The sequence below is a fragment of the Mus caroli genome, unplaced genomic scaffold (genome assembly GCF_978045245.1).
Source record: "Mus caroli unplaced genomic scaffold, Mus_caroli_1 scaffold_2, whole genome shotgun sequence".
NCBI classification, from domain to species: Eukaryota; Metazoa; Chordata; class Mammalia; order Rodentia; family Muridae; genus Mus; species Mus caroli.
The window spans coordinates 170,559,460-170,578,835 of NW_028227257.1; the positions used below are offsets into that span (position 1 = coordinate 170,559,460).

The 19,376-nt window shown below is 43.7% G+C and overlaps 1 protein-coding gene across 1 annotated transcript in view; it reads right to left on the reverse strand.

The window, feature by feature from the left end:
* The window catches only part of Il2ra (interleukin 2 receptor subunit alpha), a 41,207-nt gene extending 24,118 nt beyond the window's left edge, over positions 1-17,089 (reverse strand). The window contains exon 1 of the mRNA XM_029474192.2: positions 17,047-17,089. Within this exon, the coding sequence (XP_029330052.1) occupies positions 17,047-17,089 (43 nt within the window). The remainder of the gene's footprint in view (positions 1-17,046) is intronic.
* Positions 17,090-19,376: the final 2,287 nt, after the last annotated feature.

The window sequence follows — 19,376 nt, forward strand, 5'->3', positions numbered from 1 at the left end:
AACTTATAGAGGAGAAAGTGGGGAAAAGCCTCGAAGATATGGGCACAGGGGAAAAATTACTAAACAGAACAGCAATGGCTTGTGCTGTTAGATTAAGAATCAACAAATGGGACCTCATAAAATTGCAAAGCTTCTGTAAGGCAAAAGATACTGTCATTAAGACAAAAAGGACCCCCAATGGAGGAGCTAGAGAAAGTACCCAAGGAGCTAAAGGGAACTGCAACCCCATAGGTGGATCATTATTATGAACTAACCAGTACCCCAGAGCTCTTGTCTCTAGCTGCATTTGTATCAAAAGATGGCCTAGTAGGCCATCACTGGAAAGAGAGGCCCATTGGACTTGCCAACTTTATATGCCCCAGTACAGGGGAATGCCAGGGCCAAGGGGTGGGGGTGGGTGGGTAGGGGACTGGGGGGGAGTGTATTGGGGACTTTTTGGATAGCATTGGAAATGTAATTGAGGAAATTACCTAATTAAAAAAAATAAAATAAAAACTTAATTTCTTTAAAAAAAAAAAGACAAAAAGGACACCAACAGATTGGGAAAGGATTTTTATCAATCCTAAATCTGATAGGAGACTAATATCCAATATATACAAAGAGCTCAAGAAGCTGGACTCCAGAAATTCAAATAACCCCATTAAAATGGGGTGCAGAGCTAAACAAAGAATTCTCAACTGAGGAATACCGAATGGCTGAGAAGCACCTGAAAAAATGTTCAACATCCTTAATCATCAGAGAAATGCAAATCAAAACAACCCTGAGACCATATAGAGACTGCCCCACCTGGGGACCCATCCCATAATCAGCCACCAAATGCAGACACTATTGCATATGCCAGCAAGATTTTGCTGAAAGGACCCTGATATAGCTGTCTCTTATGAGGCTATGCGGTACCTGGCAAATACAGAAGTGGATGCTCACAGTCAGCTATTGGATGGAACACAAACTTTATATGCCCCAGTACAGGGGAATGTCAGGGCCAAGAAGTGGAAGTTTGCAAGACCAAGGGGCCTCTCTTCCCAATGATGGCCGATTAGACAATCTTCTGCTACATATACAGCTAAAGACATGAGCTCTGGGGGTACTGGTTAGTTCATATTGTTGTTCCACCTATCGGGTTGCAGACCCCTTCAGCTCCTTGGGTACTTTCTCTAGCTCCTCCTTTGGGGGCCCTGAGGGAGAGAGGGAGAAAGGGAGAGAGGGAGATGGGGAGAGAGAGAGAGAGAGAGAGAGAGAGAGAGAGAGAGAGAGAGGCAAGCTAGGTGTGCTTTACCCCCACACCTGATGGCCCAAGTTAACTGAACAAAACCCATGGATGAAGGAGAAAACCCACTCCTGAAAGTTGCTCCCTGACCTCCACACGTGTGTGCTTATGCACTTCACACAAATAATAAATAACTTTTTCAAGGAAAAAAAAACCACAAATTGAAAACCACCATGAATTTGCTCGTTAGGATGGGTGAAATAGAAAAAAAAAAAAAAAGACAGAAATCTGCACCAAATGTGAAGGGGAATCTGAGCTGCTGGAATTCTTTTATATAGTGTTGAGAGCACAAGATAAAATTACTTGGGCAAACTGTTTACGGTAGCAGTTCTCAACCTGTGGGTTGTGACCCATTTGGCAAACCTCTAGCTCCAAAAATAGTTACATACCAATTCATAACAGTAGCAAAATTATGGTTATGAAGTAGCAACGAACTAATTTTATGGGTGGGGGCTCACAGTAACATGAGGAACTGTGTTAAAGGTCGCAGCATCGGGAAGGTTTTGAAGCAGTGGTTTAAGGTATTTAAAATGGGAGCAGGAGAGATGGCTCAGGAGTCAAGAGCTGGCATTCTTGTACAGGATGAAGGTTTGGTTTCTAGAACTCACACTGTGGTTCAAGACTCTCTGTAACTCCATTTCCAGGGGGACCTGATGCTGTCTTCTGTCCTCTGTAAATACCCGGCATGAGTATGGTGCATATATATTTATGTGGGCAAAATACTCATGAGCACATCATAAATCTAAAATAATTTAAAGAATATATTTCAGATACTGTTAAATATACACCTGTCTAGCAATTCCACCCTGAAGTATTTGTCTCAGAGTAGTGAAATAATGTGCACCTAGAGAGAATTTGACACAGACTTCTAATTAATAGCCAACCCAAGTTGGGACACGGTGGGAAATACTTATAATCCTAGATCTCCGGAAGCTAGAGCAGGAGAATTATGAGTTTGATACCAGCCTGGGCTACTCCAGACCTTATCTCTAAAGCAACAAAGCCAACCCAGTAACATATGTACCTATCATTGTGAGAATAGAGTATAAATTCAAAAATGCACCAAAGCATTCAAAAGAATGAATTCCTGCCACACAACATAGAGAAATCTCCAAAAAAAATGAACTAAAGAAGCTAGTCATACTTACATGACTTCACTTACATGATTCACTTAGGTGTAATTCAGAGGGGAAGGGAGAGAGAGAGAGAGAGAGAGAGAGAGAGAGAGAGAGAGAGAGAGAGAGAGGGAGGGAGGGAGGGAGGGAGGGAGGGAGGGAGAGGGGGTGGAGAACTTAAACAGAGAGAAATTAGGCCAGTGGTTTCTTGTAGTAGGCAGCGTCAACTCGAAGGAGACAGCAAAAAGAACTCCCTGTTCTTCATATTCTTGCACACATTTGTCAAAACTCATCAAGTTGCATCAGACCTATTCATATAGCTTCCCTATAAAGTCTTTCTTGCATCTCTCTCTCACACACATACACACACACACACACACACACACACACACACCAATGTCCACCACCACAATAGTGATTAGTAAAATAAAGCCTACATGTTTGGGGTCTGGTAAGACAGATCAGCTGTTGCTCTTGGCCCCACAATCACGAGGACCAGATTTTGGGTTCCAGACGGGGGCTTCCTGCAAAAGCCTGGAACACTAGCCCCGAGGGGAAGTGCAGACAGGAAGACAGCTCGAATAGTCTAGCTTCCAGACTAGCTGAGAAAGTCTGAGCCTCAGGTTCAGAGAGAGACTCTGCCTCAAAGGAATAGGCAGAGTGACAAAGGGGCACACCGGAATATCTTATGGACTTTAGTAATACTCAGGCATGTGCCTCTATGCACACAAGTGTGCATGCACTCACACAGGCACAGATACGCACATTAAATACATTAAAATAGTAACTAAAACCTTTTAAGAATAGCTTCTCTATAACTAGTTTCACTGACACAAACCCAATTAATTTAGCAATTCTTGAGTAACCACTCATCAGCGCAAATAGTCAGGGATTCATCTTATTGGGATCTGGTACCAAACCACAAGCTAAGAAACCTTTCACATGCATAACTTTAAGAAAGGTCAGATAAGTTTTCTTTGGGATAACATTGCACCCCTAAGCATTCCTCAGAGTTCGGTGATGTTTTTTCTAGACAAGGCTTTGCCATGGAAATTTCCACAGACATCCGGAACTGGTCCAGTGTCCAAGGAGGTCATATGGGGTCATGGAAACAGTTGTAGAACTTTGTACTCTCGCAGACTTTCCATGTCTAAAAGAACCTTTCCCAGAATTGCTTATGGTTCTCTCCTCCTGAAAGGCCTTGCCAAATGTGTTCCAAAACTTATTCAAAGACTCCAAGGCAGAAGAGCCCATGGGAAAGGCAGCCCTGGAGATTTTTTTCTTTTGAATCCCTTAAGAGTAAATTGGGGATATTCTTAGCTCTTCTTGCTCTGGTGTCATAAAAGAAACATCAGCGCAACAGCCAAAAATGAGTAAAAATAATTTGTTTACAAGGTTCTCCGGGAGGTCATGAAGGAGATTTCCATGTACACAACTTAAAAAAGGAACCCTAATTTATTGTCTAAAATGACCTCAGGTGACAGGCGTCTTCCCTCTACTTTTACCTCCTGAATACCCCCCAAACCACTTCTTCCAAATTCACCTCCCAGCCTTTTCCCACCTTAATTCTTGGGATATGGGGCTCCTGGGAGACTCCTATCTCAGACTCCGAGGTACTTGAATGTGGTTCTGCCGTTCATGTAGGCACAGGGCCAAAGAAGCAGCCAGCCGTTGTTAATCAACCCAATACAAGGGTTCAGATCAGAGACCTACACTGGGAAAGTTAACGCCAAACTCTTCCGGGATGGAGCATGTTGCCCATCTTATATGAGGGGTAGTCCCGTGCTCGCAAATCTCTCCCCAGTCACTCTCCCTGAAATAAGACCATAATGCAGCAATTATCTGGGGTTCTAGTGTCTCCAGGAAAAATGGAATACAAGACGTTCTGGGAACTTGTGACTCCTTCAGCGAATACTCTGGGAAGTACTCTGGCAATTACAAAGCCTCCTCCCTGTGGGCTGCAGCACAGGGCAGGTAGGGAAAGGTGCTTGTTGTGGTTTGAATGTGGACGTCAGTCCTTAGGCGCCTGTGTTTTGAACACAGGTGGCGCTGTTTGGGATGATCGCAGACCCTTTAGGGGTAGAGCCTTGCTGTGGGATGAGGTCATTTGTGCTTTTCTCGCCAAACCCTTCTGCTCCCAGGAAGAGACCTCTATATGTAGTAACAAGATCAAGGAGCACAGACATGGCTCGGTACTTCTTACCCTAACTGCCATCCTCCTTACATGGTTTTATGGCTTCGCCTCCACTCCTCAGATAGAAAAGCTTCCCCTTGATTTTTTTAAACAGTTTTATTTTTAGAAACAACAAGAAACTAGAATTAATTGTGCCTTGCATTCTTCTGTGCCCCTTGAATTAAACAGAAATATTGACAGTTGAAGCGTACTCGGGAGACAAGTGGTTCTTTTATCAATAAGACAGCGCCCCTAAATGGAGGACGACCAGAGAGGGCCCACTGACAAGCATTCAAACCTCCTGAAGAGACAGACTGGGCTGTAGAAATGAGCCCTCTAGCGGTCCTGATGCTTTCTGTCGACAGTCACACAGAAGATAGTAAGGTTGAGGGGGAACTTCTGGCTGCTGCACCCTACTTTCTGTCTGTACACCCTGCCCAGCGACTCTTGTCTTCCAGAGCACACTGAGCAGAACCTTGGTGCTTTGGAAAGTGCCTTCAGAGTGCTTTGTATTTTAACTCGGGATCTACTCGGTGGCCGGAGGAAAGGTGGGCTGGGAGACAGTAGCGTTGGTTTATCTATGATATTTAAGATGAGAACGATAGGGACCCCTGTGTCCTAGGTAAGTGACTCGAAAGGAGAGTTCCCTAAGAAAGTGGACAGAGTTTGAGAAAGGAGTCGTTAAGGAAATGTTTTGTCTGTAGCTCAGCCAGCGCTGAGTAAGGGCTTCTCCCTGGTGCCTCCTGCTTTTCCATATACTGGGAGTGAGAAGGGAGGTTAGAAATCACTTACCAAGCATGGTATCTGATGGACAGGTATTGACTGAACTTTATAATGGACTCATGAGTGTATCAAGAGTGTGAGTTGCCGGGCATGGTGGCGCACGCCTTTAATCCCAGCACTCAGGAGGCAGAGGCAGGCGGATTTGTGAGTTCGAGGCCAGCCTGGTCTACAAAGTGAGTTCCAGGACAGCCAGGGCTATACAGAGAAACCCTGTCTCGAAAAACCAAAAAAAAAAAAAAAAAAAAAAAAAAAAAAAAAAAAGAGTGTGAGTCACCTGATGAACAGTCTGGCTTTTGCCTGAAAGCCATCCTCTTCCTCATCAGATCGGATAAGAAAGCCAAGGTCAGGGTTGTCTCCAGACCAAATCAATGGTTGGGCCTTACAGAAAGTGTGTGTGTGTGTGTGTGTGTGTGTGTGTGTGTGTGTGTGTGTGTTTGGGTATGTGAAAGACGATTCAATAGAACATGGTGAATATTGTTTAACATGATCAAATGCTCTGAGAGTGATAGACTCATAAAAAATAAACTGTTCTTTCTGTGCCCTTTCTGTGAATTGTGGAAAACCCTGAGTTCTCCAGGTTCAGAAATCTTCCTTCCATGTCAGAGAGATGTAACCTCCAGGAGACAGCATGACCTCACTCCCCATCTGACAGCTGACACTTTCAGGGAGATGTCTCATCTGTCTAAGCCATCTGAGTACCAGGCGGTGTTTATTGATGTTGTGGTTCAGTTCAGATCATTATCTGTGAAGTCAGAGCACCCAGGTCCCTCTGCTTGGATTTTTAAAATATGTAATAACAGACCTAATTTCTGAACTCCACTTTGTGTATATTACCTCCAATGCTCTGTGCAGCCACAAAGGAAGATATTCTCAACTGGCTTCATACAGTTAGAGACTGAGGTCCCAAGAGGTCAGGCTACCCAAACTGCATTTTCATAGTGGGGGGGAACTGAAAGCCAGGAGTCTAATGGCTGCCTTTATGTTTATCCTTTAAAAAAAATTCCCTTTTACTTCATGAAATTATTTCAAATAGAAAACTCACTGTGTAGTACAGAACAAAGAGAATGAGGACAGAGTGTGAATCTCCAATGCTCTTGAAACAAAAAGCTAGAAATAAGCATACAAACCACCCTGTTCCCTTTCTGACCTGCTTCCCTTAGTGACTGTTACCATCTGAGCCAATTCCACATGTTCCTGATTCTTGATGTTCGCTCAGTTCCCAAGAGCCACAATACTCTGGCGTTCATACTCCCTCTCCACTAATGTTCAAGACTCCCATACAACTCAGCAACTGTCCACCTCTGTGGCAACAGCATCCATTTCTCTCTGTACCACTTCTCTCTACCCTATTAACTGCCTCCATAATACCATCGGAACAAACCAACCGGAAGTGAAACCCAATGTGCCCTCTGCTTTGTGATTACCCACTAGATACGACCCATCTCTTTGCTCTCTTTTGACCCAGGAAGTTTTTGTCTAACATACGCTAAGTTCTTGGCAAGTAAGGTTGACTTTGTTATTGCTTTATGTTAAGCATCCAAATTCCAATCAAACAGCATGTGGCAGCTTCCTTGAACTGTCAATCAGCTATATGATGAGAACAGCATCCCAAACTCCCTAAGACATTGCCTTTCGCCATATGGATTTGTCCTTCTGGGCTTTTGACATTGGTGCCCATTGGGGAGAATCCTGGCCCCTGCCTCATAGCCAGGTTCAAGGTTACCCTTGACGGGAGTTCAGATCAAACAAAACAAGCCATCCTAGCATAGGCGTTGTAAAACACAGCCTACCATCTTCTTCTTTGCTGTAACAGAATACCCAACAAAAGCAACTGAAGGAAGGAAGGAAGGAAGGAAGGAAGGAAGGAAGGAAGGAAGGAAGGATTTATCTTGGCTCAGGTGCAGTCCATCATAGGGGAAAGTCCCAGCAGCAGGAGCTTGAAAGCCGCTGACCATGCTGCATCCATAATCAGGAATCAGAGAGAGATGGATGCTTGAGATCCATCCTTTCATGGATGCTAGCTTTCTCCTTTTAATGCCAACTACTACATTGGACTACAGCTACTGGCAATGACACCACACACTTTAGGGTCGGTCTTCATACTTACTAACCTAATCTGAAAAGTCCCTCACAGATATGCCTGAGATTTGCTTTCATGGTGATTCTAACCCTCCTCAAGTCAACAAGGAGATTAATCATCACAAATGCATTGCTGTGTTCAGTAGACTACAAGGAGGGTCTCTTGCTGGAAAGGGCAGGAAGATGAGCACCCCCCTTGAAATAACCTCTTGTTGCTTTATTATCTACAAATCCTCCACAAGACTTAATGGCTGCTTAGATTACTTCCCAATCTTGTTTTGTTTTGTTTTGTTTTGTTGTTTACTGATATATAAAGTTACATATAGTTGATTCTGATTGGTAAATTAAGATGCCAATTGCCAATAGCTGAAGAGGACAGACAGAAGTGGGATTTTAAGATTACCAGCTTGGGACCCTGAGGAGGGAGAAAGAGATGATCCACCATGTAGGGAAAGTGTGGAGGAGAGGAGAGATGGAGAAGAATGGAGAACAGAGAGGCATAGCCACCTTGTGAAGAAACCGAGAGCATGGCCTAGGGGGCTGCCCAACTTGGTCTAGAGCAGCCAAGATAGAACACAGAATTAGTAAGTAATAACTCAGGATTAACCTAATGGAGGTTTGGCAGTGACCCAGCTATTGTGCTGTTTAAGGCATATTAAAATATAAAGACTGTGTGTATATCTTTTGTTTGGGAACATAAACCATTGAGGTGGGAAGTAACCCGTGCTGGGATTAATTTATTACTTAAATAATTATTTCAACAACGTTATACATTTCAAAGCCACCATGACAGTCCCCAGGCTGCTCCCTTTCCCTACCTATGCAGCCTCCTTATAACCCACTATTCTCCACTATTCCTGCTCTTTCTCTCTATTCGCTTACCCTCTCTTACTAGGCTCTGTCGTCTCTCTTGGTCCCTCCCGATCACTACTATTCTCTCCCGCTTCCCTTGACCTGGCCATGATCAGTCTGCTTCTTTTCCTATCTGCTTTCTCTCATCTCTACAGTAAAAACTTTAGCCACACCATGGGAGGAATCATGTTAGCTGTTTCTTTACTGCACTCCCTTGCATATAGTAGGTTAGCGTGATGGTCTTTTTTAATTGTCACACAGGAGGCAAGCACACAGGAGTCACACCAGTGAGAAATTATCTGGATATTAAGGGTAGCTGTGTGTAGTGGCTGGTTTTTTGTGCCAACTTGACACAAGCTGGAGTTATCACAGAGAAAGGAGCTTCAGTTGAGGAAGTACCTCCATGAGATCCAGCTGTAAGGCATTTTCTCAATTAGTGATCAAAGGTGGGTGGGCCCATTGTGGGTGGTGCCATCTCTGGGCTGGTAGTCTTGGTTCTATAAGAGAGCAGGCTGAGCAAGCCAGGGGAAGCAAGCCAGTAAGTAACATCCCTCTATGGCCTCTGCATCAGCTCCTGCTTTCTGACCTGCTTGAGTTCCAGTCCTGACTTTCCTTGGTGATGAACAACAGTATGGAAGTGCAAGCTGAATAAACTCTTTCTTCCCCAATTTGCTTCTTGGTCATGATGTTTTGTGTGGGAATACAAACCCTGACCAAGACACTATGGTAGTTTGAATGTAATTGGCCCCCAAAGGCCCATAGGGAGTGGAACTATTAGGAGGTGTGGCCTTGCTGGAGGAAGTTGTGTTACTTTAAAGGTTGGCTTTGAGGTCACATATGCCCAAACTATGACCAGTGTGACACACATCTCTTTCTGCTGCCTGCAGATCAAGATGTCAAACTCTCAGCTCCTTCTCCAGCATTATGCTTAGCTACATGCCGCTTATTAATAGGCAGGGGAGGGGCAGCTGTCGGGGATTTGGAGGAGGCTATGAGTCAGTCAGTGATGACCCCTCACTTGCACCTCAGCACTAAATGCTTTGGCTTGGTCATGGTCTCCTGCTCTGAGGTTCTGAGATGGTTAGAGGATTTGGACATTTTTCACTCCTGCAGGCACAGGGACAAGAATGACCAGTGAGAATTGTTAGCCTTTCTTCTAGGCTCTGTCCGACAGTTACCTAGCAACAGCCTGACTTGCTATAAAAAGGATTGTTTGGCCTCTCTCTCCTTCCTGTTCCTCCTCCTCCTCTCCCTTCTCCCTCCCTCTTCCTCCCTTTCTCCTCCTCCTCCTCCTCCTCCTCCTCCTCCTCCTTCTTCTTCTTCTCTCTCTCTCTCCCTCTCTCTCTCTCTCCCTCTCTCTCTCTCCCTCTCTCTCTCTCCCACTGCCTCAGCATGTTCCTGGCAGGCCTCTTCCCTTCTTTCTCTCTCCTCCTCTCTTCTCTCTTTCTGTTCTTCTCTGTCCCCTTCCTTCCTCTGCCTTTACTCCCATGTCCCAAATAAACTCCATTTTATACTAGAGCTGTCCTATGGCTGATATCAGAGGTGGGGGATGCCTCACCATGGGCCCACTAAAACAACCCCTCCTGCTGCATTACAAAACATACCAAGAATAGCATCCATGTGACTCCTACCTCACAGAGTCCTGGGATTTACTAGGGTAGCTCAGGGGTGTGAATATAGCCTTGCAGTGACTTTGTCAAGGCAGCTGGAACCTAGTCTCTGTGCTGTCCTGTCTGGTTTGACCTGTTTGACTAGAAGACAAGGCCCACCCCCAACACACAGACTCACAGGCACACAGACACACACCATATGCACACACACCACACACATCGCATACACCACATGCACCACACCTACCACATATATCACACACACATGCATGCACACACACACACATACCACATAAATACACACTACATGTACAAACATAAACACATGCCATAACACACACACACACACATACACAAGCACAGTAAACTCTGAAAACAGAAGCTGGGAAAAGAGGCATCTTCATCACCTAGGCAAGAGGGAAGCTTCAACTTGCTTAAGTTCGCTTGTTAAGTTTGCCTTGTGTCCTCTCACTAGTCTTTTCTAGTTTTCTAGTTTCTTTTCTCACTCCTTTACCTAGTTGTATTTATTAATAATCTAACTCAGGCCTTTATAGAGAGAGTAGAGTTAAATAATGAAATAACTAAATAATGAAAGTAGAATTAATATAAGTATAATTAAGTATAAGTATACTTATAATTATTATAAGTATAATTAGAAATAATATAAGTAACTTTCATTATTATATATCTATTCTGAGTGTTTGATTTTAGCTCCTCACTTTCTTACGGTCATTGGTGTTGTAGATGTTACTTGAGTAGTGTTTTATTGTATAAACACATATAAACGTTGTAGAACATATTTGCTTCTGAGCCATTGACATTGCTGTTGATTCTGGAGATCAAGCTCAACACTGTGAACACACAAGGTAGGAGGTAAGATATACTTCCATCCCAGATGAGAGAACTTATACCATATTCCATTCATTACTTAGTCCTCCTCAAACTTAGACAAAATCTCAACATGAATAATGAAGGAGACAAAAGACCCAAGATGCAGGGGAGTGAGTGGGGTTAGGATCAAGGCTGAAGACTCAACACTGGATGTAACAACAGAGAGAGGTAACACACTGTGCTGTCTCCACACAAGGGAGGCACTGCTGTAAATCACCCTACACTCTTCCAAGTTACATAACACAGACTCTACGGCAATAACCAGAGATAATGCATCTCACATACTGCAGTGTCTAGAACACAACTCCTGAACTATCAAAGAGACCACACTCATGGGAATCCTATAGTAAAAGCAGGTCAGCCAATCAGATGCTACCAAATACAGCTCAGGAAGCCAAGGGAAACCACAAAAAGTAACCCAACTAGAACTAAGCCCAGCACTCACTACAAAACAAACTGATGTTGCAAAGACCACTAATAAGAAAAGGTTACTCTATAAGAAGGTCTGTTAGTTGTCAGTAAGCTTGATTTGTGCATATTTATGTAGCTGTGTGCCCAATACATAGGAAATGTACACTCTCTTTATCACGCATGGAACCGTGGTAAATAGAACTGAGCTCCTACTAGGCACCAGAGGTGGTTTCCACAAGTGTCAAAGAGTAAGCATCACACAGATTCATTTTCTAATCATAGCGCAATGAAATTAAAAGTTAAAAACAGAGAGCGAAACCACAGACAACAATAAAACTTCACACATTATAAAAAAGAAACCTCAAACTTCCAATCAAATCCATGGATCAAAGGGAAACTCAGAACTCATTCTGTAAAATATTCTGCACCGAATAGCAATGAAAATGATAACCACAAACCCTGCAGTACTGAGCCAGCACAGCCTCTCCAGGGATGTCTACAACCTCAAAGGAAAATATGTGTTTAAAGAACAGGCATTATCCCATTTAATATTTACTGAAGGAAGTTAAAAACCATGGAATAATGTTAAAGAAAGGAGATCAAAACTGTAAATGAAAGATTGATCAAGGAGAAAAAAAAAAAACAACCCAGCAGAGAATGTCATGCAGATTAAAACCTCTTCATTTAAGTAGATTCTGAAAATAGTCAGGACGAGAAGGAGCAAGAACAGCAGAGCAACGGTTTGAAGAAAAGGGAGGTGTAACTAGTGATCCACCAAACACTCAACAGTGAGCAGGATTGGGTGTTCAAGCCCAGCCTGAGGTACATGGTGACATTTGTCTTAGAAAGAGAGAAGGAAGCTGAAGAAAGAGGAGAATTATACCTAATAGACATCAACTCGTGAACAAATATACGAAACAGGTAGCAGATGCTTAATACAAACTGTTTCAGAGGGCATCTTAGTTAACTTTCCCGTTGCTGTGATCGGGTACCAGGACTTACAAAGAAAACATTTAATTTGGCATATGGTTTCAGGGAGTTTGAATCCATGATGGTAGAGTAAAGGAACAGCTTACAGCTCAGATCTCTGTCCACAGCCATGAGGCAGAGAGAGAGAGAGAGAGAGAGAGAGAGAGAGAGAGAGAGAGAGAGAGAGAGAGAGAGAGAGAGAGAGAACAACCCTGGAGTATCACATGAGTCTTTCAAAACCCCGAATAAAGGTCACCCCTCTTAATCCTTCCCAAACTGGAAATTCCACTCACTGGGGACTAAATATTCAAATCTATGAGCCTATGGGAGCTGTTCTCACTCAGACCAGCACAGACACTTCGATGATTCTAATTCCTTTTACAGAGTCATTTTAGTCTTCCTATTAAACTTGGAATGAACTGCAGAGAAAATGGCCGTAGGACCATCTCACTTATAAAAACAGACAACAGACTATCGATTACAATATTTGTACTTGGTTTTAGCCAGGTATGATGAAAACTAATATTCTGATCAATTAGAATTTATCTTAGCAGTGATGGATGGTTCACTAGTGGAAAATCTCTTGATATGACTCTGTTTAAAGGTGGAAAATTATATGGCCATGCCAATAGCAGGAAATGAATCCAAAGATGATTGAAAGAATACTCATGAAAGCCAGACATGGTGGCACATTCCATTAATCACAGCACTCAGGAGGCAGAGGCAGGTGGATCTCTGAGTTCTAGTCCAGCCTGGTCTCTATAATGAGTTCCAGGATAGTTCCATGACAACCAGGGCTTCACAGTGAGACCCTGTCCAAAATACGTGTGTGTGTGTGTGTGTGTGTGTGTGTGTGTGTGTGTATGCATGTTAAAAAAAATCTTTCATGGTAGTCATTATTAAAGAAAAGTTTCTTAAAATTAAAGGGAAAACACTGAAATAACAATATTTGCAGAATGGTGATTGGCCTTTTCTGTCTGTGAGTCCTGGTATTACCTGACACACGTTTCTGAGGCCCAGTTCTCTCAGGTTTCATCAAAGCCTCGGTTTCCATAAGGCAGGAATGTGTGACTCACTAGTAAGACCATTTTGGAGAAAACCCTGTGCCTTCTTGGCAGTAGTTACACAAACAACAAACAGTAGGTCTACAGGAACTAGGAATTTGCTCTTAGAAAGAGAAACACAGGCAAGGAGCTGAGAACTGCCCTCTGTCTCCCAGAGCGGCCGCTAGGTCGTCCGGTCCAGGAGCCTGCAATGCTTACAGAGCACAGTGCTTGGGCTGCCTGTCTTTTTCTAACTCTCCAGTCACCTCAGAAAACAAGCCTCAGCACTTGAAAGAGTTAACCACAAACTTACCACAGAATGTCAACTTGATTTAAATTAAAGTGTTATCAGATTAAAAAAGAATGAGAGAGAGAGAGAGAGAGAGAGAGAGAGAGAAGTCTGGGAAGAAATATTCCTCCCCTTTCTCTGAAAACTAAAGACAGTTTTCCCCCTCAAATCTTAGAAACTGATTTCTTGGGAGGGAGCCATATTTTTAGCGGAGCACTGCTAAATTGGTAAATCCCACCCACAGTCTTCTGAAAAAAGACAGAGTGTTCTGAGAAGTAAGTTGTAATCGTGAGGGCTTGTTTCAAATGGATATCTGTGGGATTTCCCCTGCATGTGTAGCCCCAGAACTCAGGAGGCTGAGAGAGGCAATTACATGAGTTTGAGGCCAGCCTATCTACATGGCAAGTCAGTTCAGGATACATAGCTGGACCCTGTCTATAAATAAATGAATACATAAGTAAACAAACAAATACGAGCTGGAGAGAAGGCCCAACTGTTAAGAGCCCTGGCTGCTCTTCCAGAGAGGTCCTGAAATCAATTCCCATCGACCACATGGTGGCTCACAATCTGTAATGGGATCAGATACCCTCTGTTGTCTGATGCCCTCTTCTCTCATATATATATATATGCACATACAGCACATACATATATACACACACACACATATATATTACATAAATAAATAAATAAATAAATAAATAAATAAATAAATAAATAAATAAAACAAATTGTTAAACAAATGCAATTAAAGACTGGAGAAGTAACCATGGTGTGGGACAGCTATTTAAGTTGCAGCCAACTATTGGACTGAGCCCAGGGGCCCCAATGGAAAAGTTAGGGCAAGGACTGTAGGAGCTGAAGGGGTTTGCAACTCCTTAGGAAGAACAACAAGATCAACCAACCAGACCTCCCAAAGTTCCCAGGGACTAAACCACCAACCAAAGAGCATACATGGAGGGACCCATGGCTCCAGCTGCATATGTAGCAGAGGATTGCCTTATCTGGCATCAATGGGAGGGGAGGCCCTTGGTCCAGTAAAGGCTTGATGCCCAGTGAAGGGGAATACCAGGGCAGTGAGGTGGGAATGGGTGGGTGGGTGGGGTAGCACCCTCCTAGAAGCAGGGGGGAGGGGATGGGATTGTGGGGGTTGCGGAGAGGAAACCAGGAAGGGGAATAACATTTGAAATGTAAATAAATAAAATAACCAACTTAAAAAAAAAGATTAGAAGAGAAACAGAAAACAAAGAAAAAGTTACGAAAATCTGGGGCACCTATTCTAAGCACTGCCAATACCATGGTATTATATATTATAATATATTATAATATATATTATATATGTTGTATATAATATATAATGTATATTATAATATGAATGTATATTGAAATATATAAAACTAAGGATGGGAGATGGTTTCGTGGGTTTGCCACAGAAGCATGAGAACCTGAGTTCACATCCCCAGCACTCTATAAACTCTGTATGGCTGTGCACATGCAAATCCCAACACAGGAGGATAAGGGAGGTGGAGACAGGCGGACCCCCTGAGCTCACTAGTTAGACAGCCTAGGTTTTCAATGGTGGCAGTTGTATTCTCTAAGAAGCAGGATGGCATGCTCTGGCCAATAGTTCCTCAGCATTGGCAGCTAAAAATTACCTCCAGAAGCAGCCTCTGAGGAGACAGTAAGAAAGGGAAAGTGATGTCTGGGACCAGACAGGGAAACCTAGAAGTGAGCGCTCAAGGCACACCTCCCCTCAGGGGTACCAGCGGGACTCCTGAGGACACAGCCCTTTCATTCTAAAAAGACTCTTAAACGTTCGGTTTACTTTCCTTTAAATAAGGAGTTTTCTCTTCATAAAGGTTCTTTTTTGTTCTAAATCAAGGTCTGAACAGAGAGGTGTCACTAGCACAGGGACAGGAAGTACATACCATGCTGATGCTCAGCTGAGTGGGGCTTGGCAGGCAGGGAAAGCCACCACAACCTGCCCACAGTCAGCAAGTGTCAAACATACAACCCGGTGTCAAGTCACTGGCCCCAAAACTCCCTGGAAACTCTCAGGGTGCTGGGCAGGAAGAGGCTGACGTCAGCATAGATGTCGGGGACTTCAAAAGAAACTTTTAGAAACATTTCTTTTGCTGTTCCCCACATGATAAAGTGACCTTTTCCCTGGGGACACAGGCCTGGTTGGTTTTAGGGCTGCTTTCGTTTACATATATACATTGTGGTTTTTTACATATCAATTTATTATGTATTATTCTTATAGTTTATTAATACATCTTTAAAGCACTGCTTTTCTTTTTGGCTTTATACAGTATAGTAAGAACTGGGAACCCAGCTCAGAGGTAAAGTGTTTGTCTAGTGTGAATTGAACCCTGGGCTCAATCCTTAGCATCACAGAAAACAAAAACCAAAGTCTAGTCTGATAATATACTTTGTAAGCCCAGCACTTGGGAGATTTGGAGAAAGGAAGATAATGAGTTTAAGGCCATCCTGGACTGTGGGGAAGTTCAAGGTCAGCCTGAGTTAGAGTCCTTGTCTCAAAAAAAAAAAAAAGAGCGCAGTAGTAGAATGCTTATTTAGCTTAGTTTGGTGAGGTCCTGGGTTAGATCCTTAGAACCACAGGAAATGAAAAAGAAAAGATAACAAGAGGGCAAGGGAGGGGAGGGGAGGGGAAGGGAGAAAAAGGGAAGGGAGAAGGCAGGAAGAGAAGGAAGTGCAGGGCAGGGCAGGGGAGGGGAGAAGAGGGCAAGGGAGGGGAAGGAAGTGGAGGGGAGAAGAAGGGAGAAGAGGGGAAAGGAAGGGAAGGGGAAGAGAGGGGAGAAGAGGGGAAAGGAAGGGAAGGGGAAGAGAGGGGAGGGGAGGGGTGGGGAAGGCAAGGGAAGAGAAGAGAAGGAAACTCACTAATGGTGTGAACTGGATTAATAAGGTTCCTTCCCTCCTGCCCTCCCTCCCCCTTTTCCTTTCTTCCTTGAAGAGGTCATAGATGTTGAGGACCTGGGAGATCTTCAAATGTACTCAGACATGTGAGAGTTGGCCTATAGATGGTGCCTCAGAGACTCCTGAGCCTGTGGAAACAGTCTGTTACTGAAGGACTCCCAGCACGTCCTACCTGAGATGTCCCTGAAAGGTATTGCTTGAGCCAAACAAGCACAAAACCTCTGCAGATTGTTCTAAACTCAAAATGGAATTCTAATTCTAGTCACTCACGCTGACAAAACAGCGTAAGCCCTTCTCTCTTCTGCATGTACATATAATGGGAAGCAGTTCCTAGCTTATGGTGTGTCGGTCTTGCAGGAGGAGTGGGCAGTGGAGTGTGTGTCCACCAGCTCTGTGTTCTTACTTAAATCTCAGCCCTTAGCTTGGGTATTCTCTCCTCATAAGCAAGAAGCTCCTGGAGGCGAAGAGTTGGGTCTTATTCATCTCTGCCTCTCTAACCTTGTGCGAGGTTGCTCAATAGATCATGAATGAACTAATGAGAAACAAAGCAGCAGACATACAAATAGCGAGAAGCCCTGCCACCAGGGTAGGGCGTTCCTTGCCACGGTTCCTCTCACCTGTCACACTCACCTGTAAGCAGCTTCTTAGTCTGCCCTTGGAAGCACAGACCCATCTTTGTCTTTTGTTTTTTATTAGAGAGAGAGAGAGAGAGAGAGAGAGAGAGAGAGAGAGAGAGAGAACACACACACACACAAAGTTTCTGAAGGAGGTATCTATTTTGGTCCCACACAGAAAACAGTGGGCGATTCTGTGGGCAGAGATGGCAATTCCTGAACAAGGCATGGTGACTCATGGCCAAAGGTGCTCAGAATTTCCTCTGTTTTGCAGGTTGCTAGCCCAGACTCTGCTGCTGTGCCTTCTTTGAAATGCTATCAGATGCAAGGAAAACACCCCAGGCTGCTCTTTGAAGGTAACAGAAGGATTCAGAGAATACAGGATCTAAGACTAGCAGGGTCCTGAGGAGGTCCTATCAGACTGAACTCCAGACATGTGCAAGTAAGGCGGAGTGATCAGGAGTTTGAGATTAGCCTTAATCACTTCATGAATTTCTAAGCCACCCTGGGCTACATACATTCAGGGGAGAAAAAAGAGGCTGAGGCTATGCTGAGGTGTAACTGTCTGGGAGAGCAAGAGGACTCAGGCTTGGATTCCCTACCCTCCAGGTAAAAATCCCAGCACCATGATGTATGTTTGTAGCCCCAGCAGAGGGCTGGGGAAGACAGGACCACTGCAGCTTTTGAGTAGGTGGTCTAGCTGAATTGGTGAGCTCCAGGTTCAGTGAGAGAATGTCTCAAAAAAGATAAGGTCAAGGGATAAAAGAAGATGAAGTGTGAACAAACCTCTGACCTCCACACACATGTGTATATATATATATATATATGCATGTGTATACACACACACACATGCACATAAATAAAGACAAGAGATTCAACATGTGGCCATTCAGGTAGACTGTGGAGCTGCTGTGTAAGGTGGCCATGGCTCAGGATGGTGGGTAGAGATTCTGTAAACTCAGATTCTAGAGACCTCCTAGTTGTGTTACACCAGCTACTGATTTAACTGACCAAAGACTCCATTGGTCAACTGCAAAGTGAAGATAATAAGAACTGCTTTTTATGTTGTTTTATTTCCAGGGCTCAGTATGTGTCCCTAACTGGCTTGGAACTCTCTGTGTCAGCAACCTGTGGGTTGCCTAAGACAATTGGGAAAAAACAGATATTTACATTACAACCCATAAAAGTAGCAAAACTACAGCTATGAGATAGCAACAAAAATAATTTTATGGATGGGGAGTCACCACAGCGTGAGGAACTGTATTAGAGGGCTGCAGTGTTAGGTTGAGAACACTGCTCTGTGTAGAGGAGACTGGCACTGTGTAGAGAGCTGCTGCCTTGGTTTCCCAAGTGTTGAACATAAAAGCATAGACCACAATGCCCAACACAACTACCTTATTTTGAAAACTGAACCAAGAGACACTGATTTAACACAATACTAAGAGATGGCACACAGACAGTGAGCATAAGCTCTCGCTATCATCAGCACTGTTTAAAATGTTTCTTCTGGAACTGGAGGGAAGTCTCACAACTTAAGAGCACTTGTTGCTCTTGCAGAGGACCTGAGTTCGAGTCCCAGGACCCACATAGTGGCTCACAACCTTCCATAATTCCAGTTTCAGGGGATCCAATGCCTTATTCTGGCCTCCTTGGGCATCAAGCATGCCCAGAGTACACATATATACATGCAGGTCAAATATCCATACACCCACACATACAAGAGAAGAAAATTTTTAAACCTATAAATAAATAAATAAATAAATAAAAATTTAAAAACAGTGCTTCTTTTGGGTGAAACCATTTCCTGTTGGTAGTCCAGTCATGTGAGCCTCAGCCTCCTGCATGTAGGAAGTCTGGTGCTACCTTGAGAGTTGCTGGTTGAAGCCTAATGACTGGCAGGGTAAAAGGAGGCTGTGGTGTTAGAAGCCATGGGATTCTGACCTTGTGGTATGAGGTTAACAGGGCTGCATCATAGTTAAAAACACAGATGTAGAGGTAGAAGAAAACTAAAAAATTCTTTGACTATACCCAGGGTGTCATGTGGCACTGGCAAGGCTACTCAGTAATTCATCATGTCAAAGAAATCTACTAGAGATAACTAATGCCTATGGGCACTGGAGGATTTAAGTAGGATGGGGAACATGCAAAGTCTTATGCCTGAGCAAAATTATTATTATTATTATACGTGTGTGTGTGTGTGTGTGTGTGTGTGTGTGTGTGTGTGTGTGTGTGCGTGTGTGTAGTGTGTGCTCCATCTATCTTTTCTTTTGGGATATGGTTTCCCAACAGCCTAGAGCTCACTGATTTGGCTGGTACACCAGTAAGCCCCAGCAATCTACCCATCTC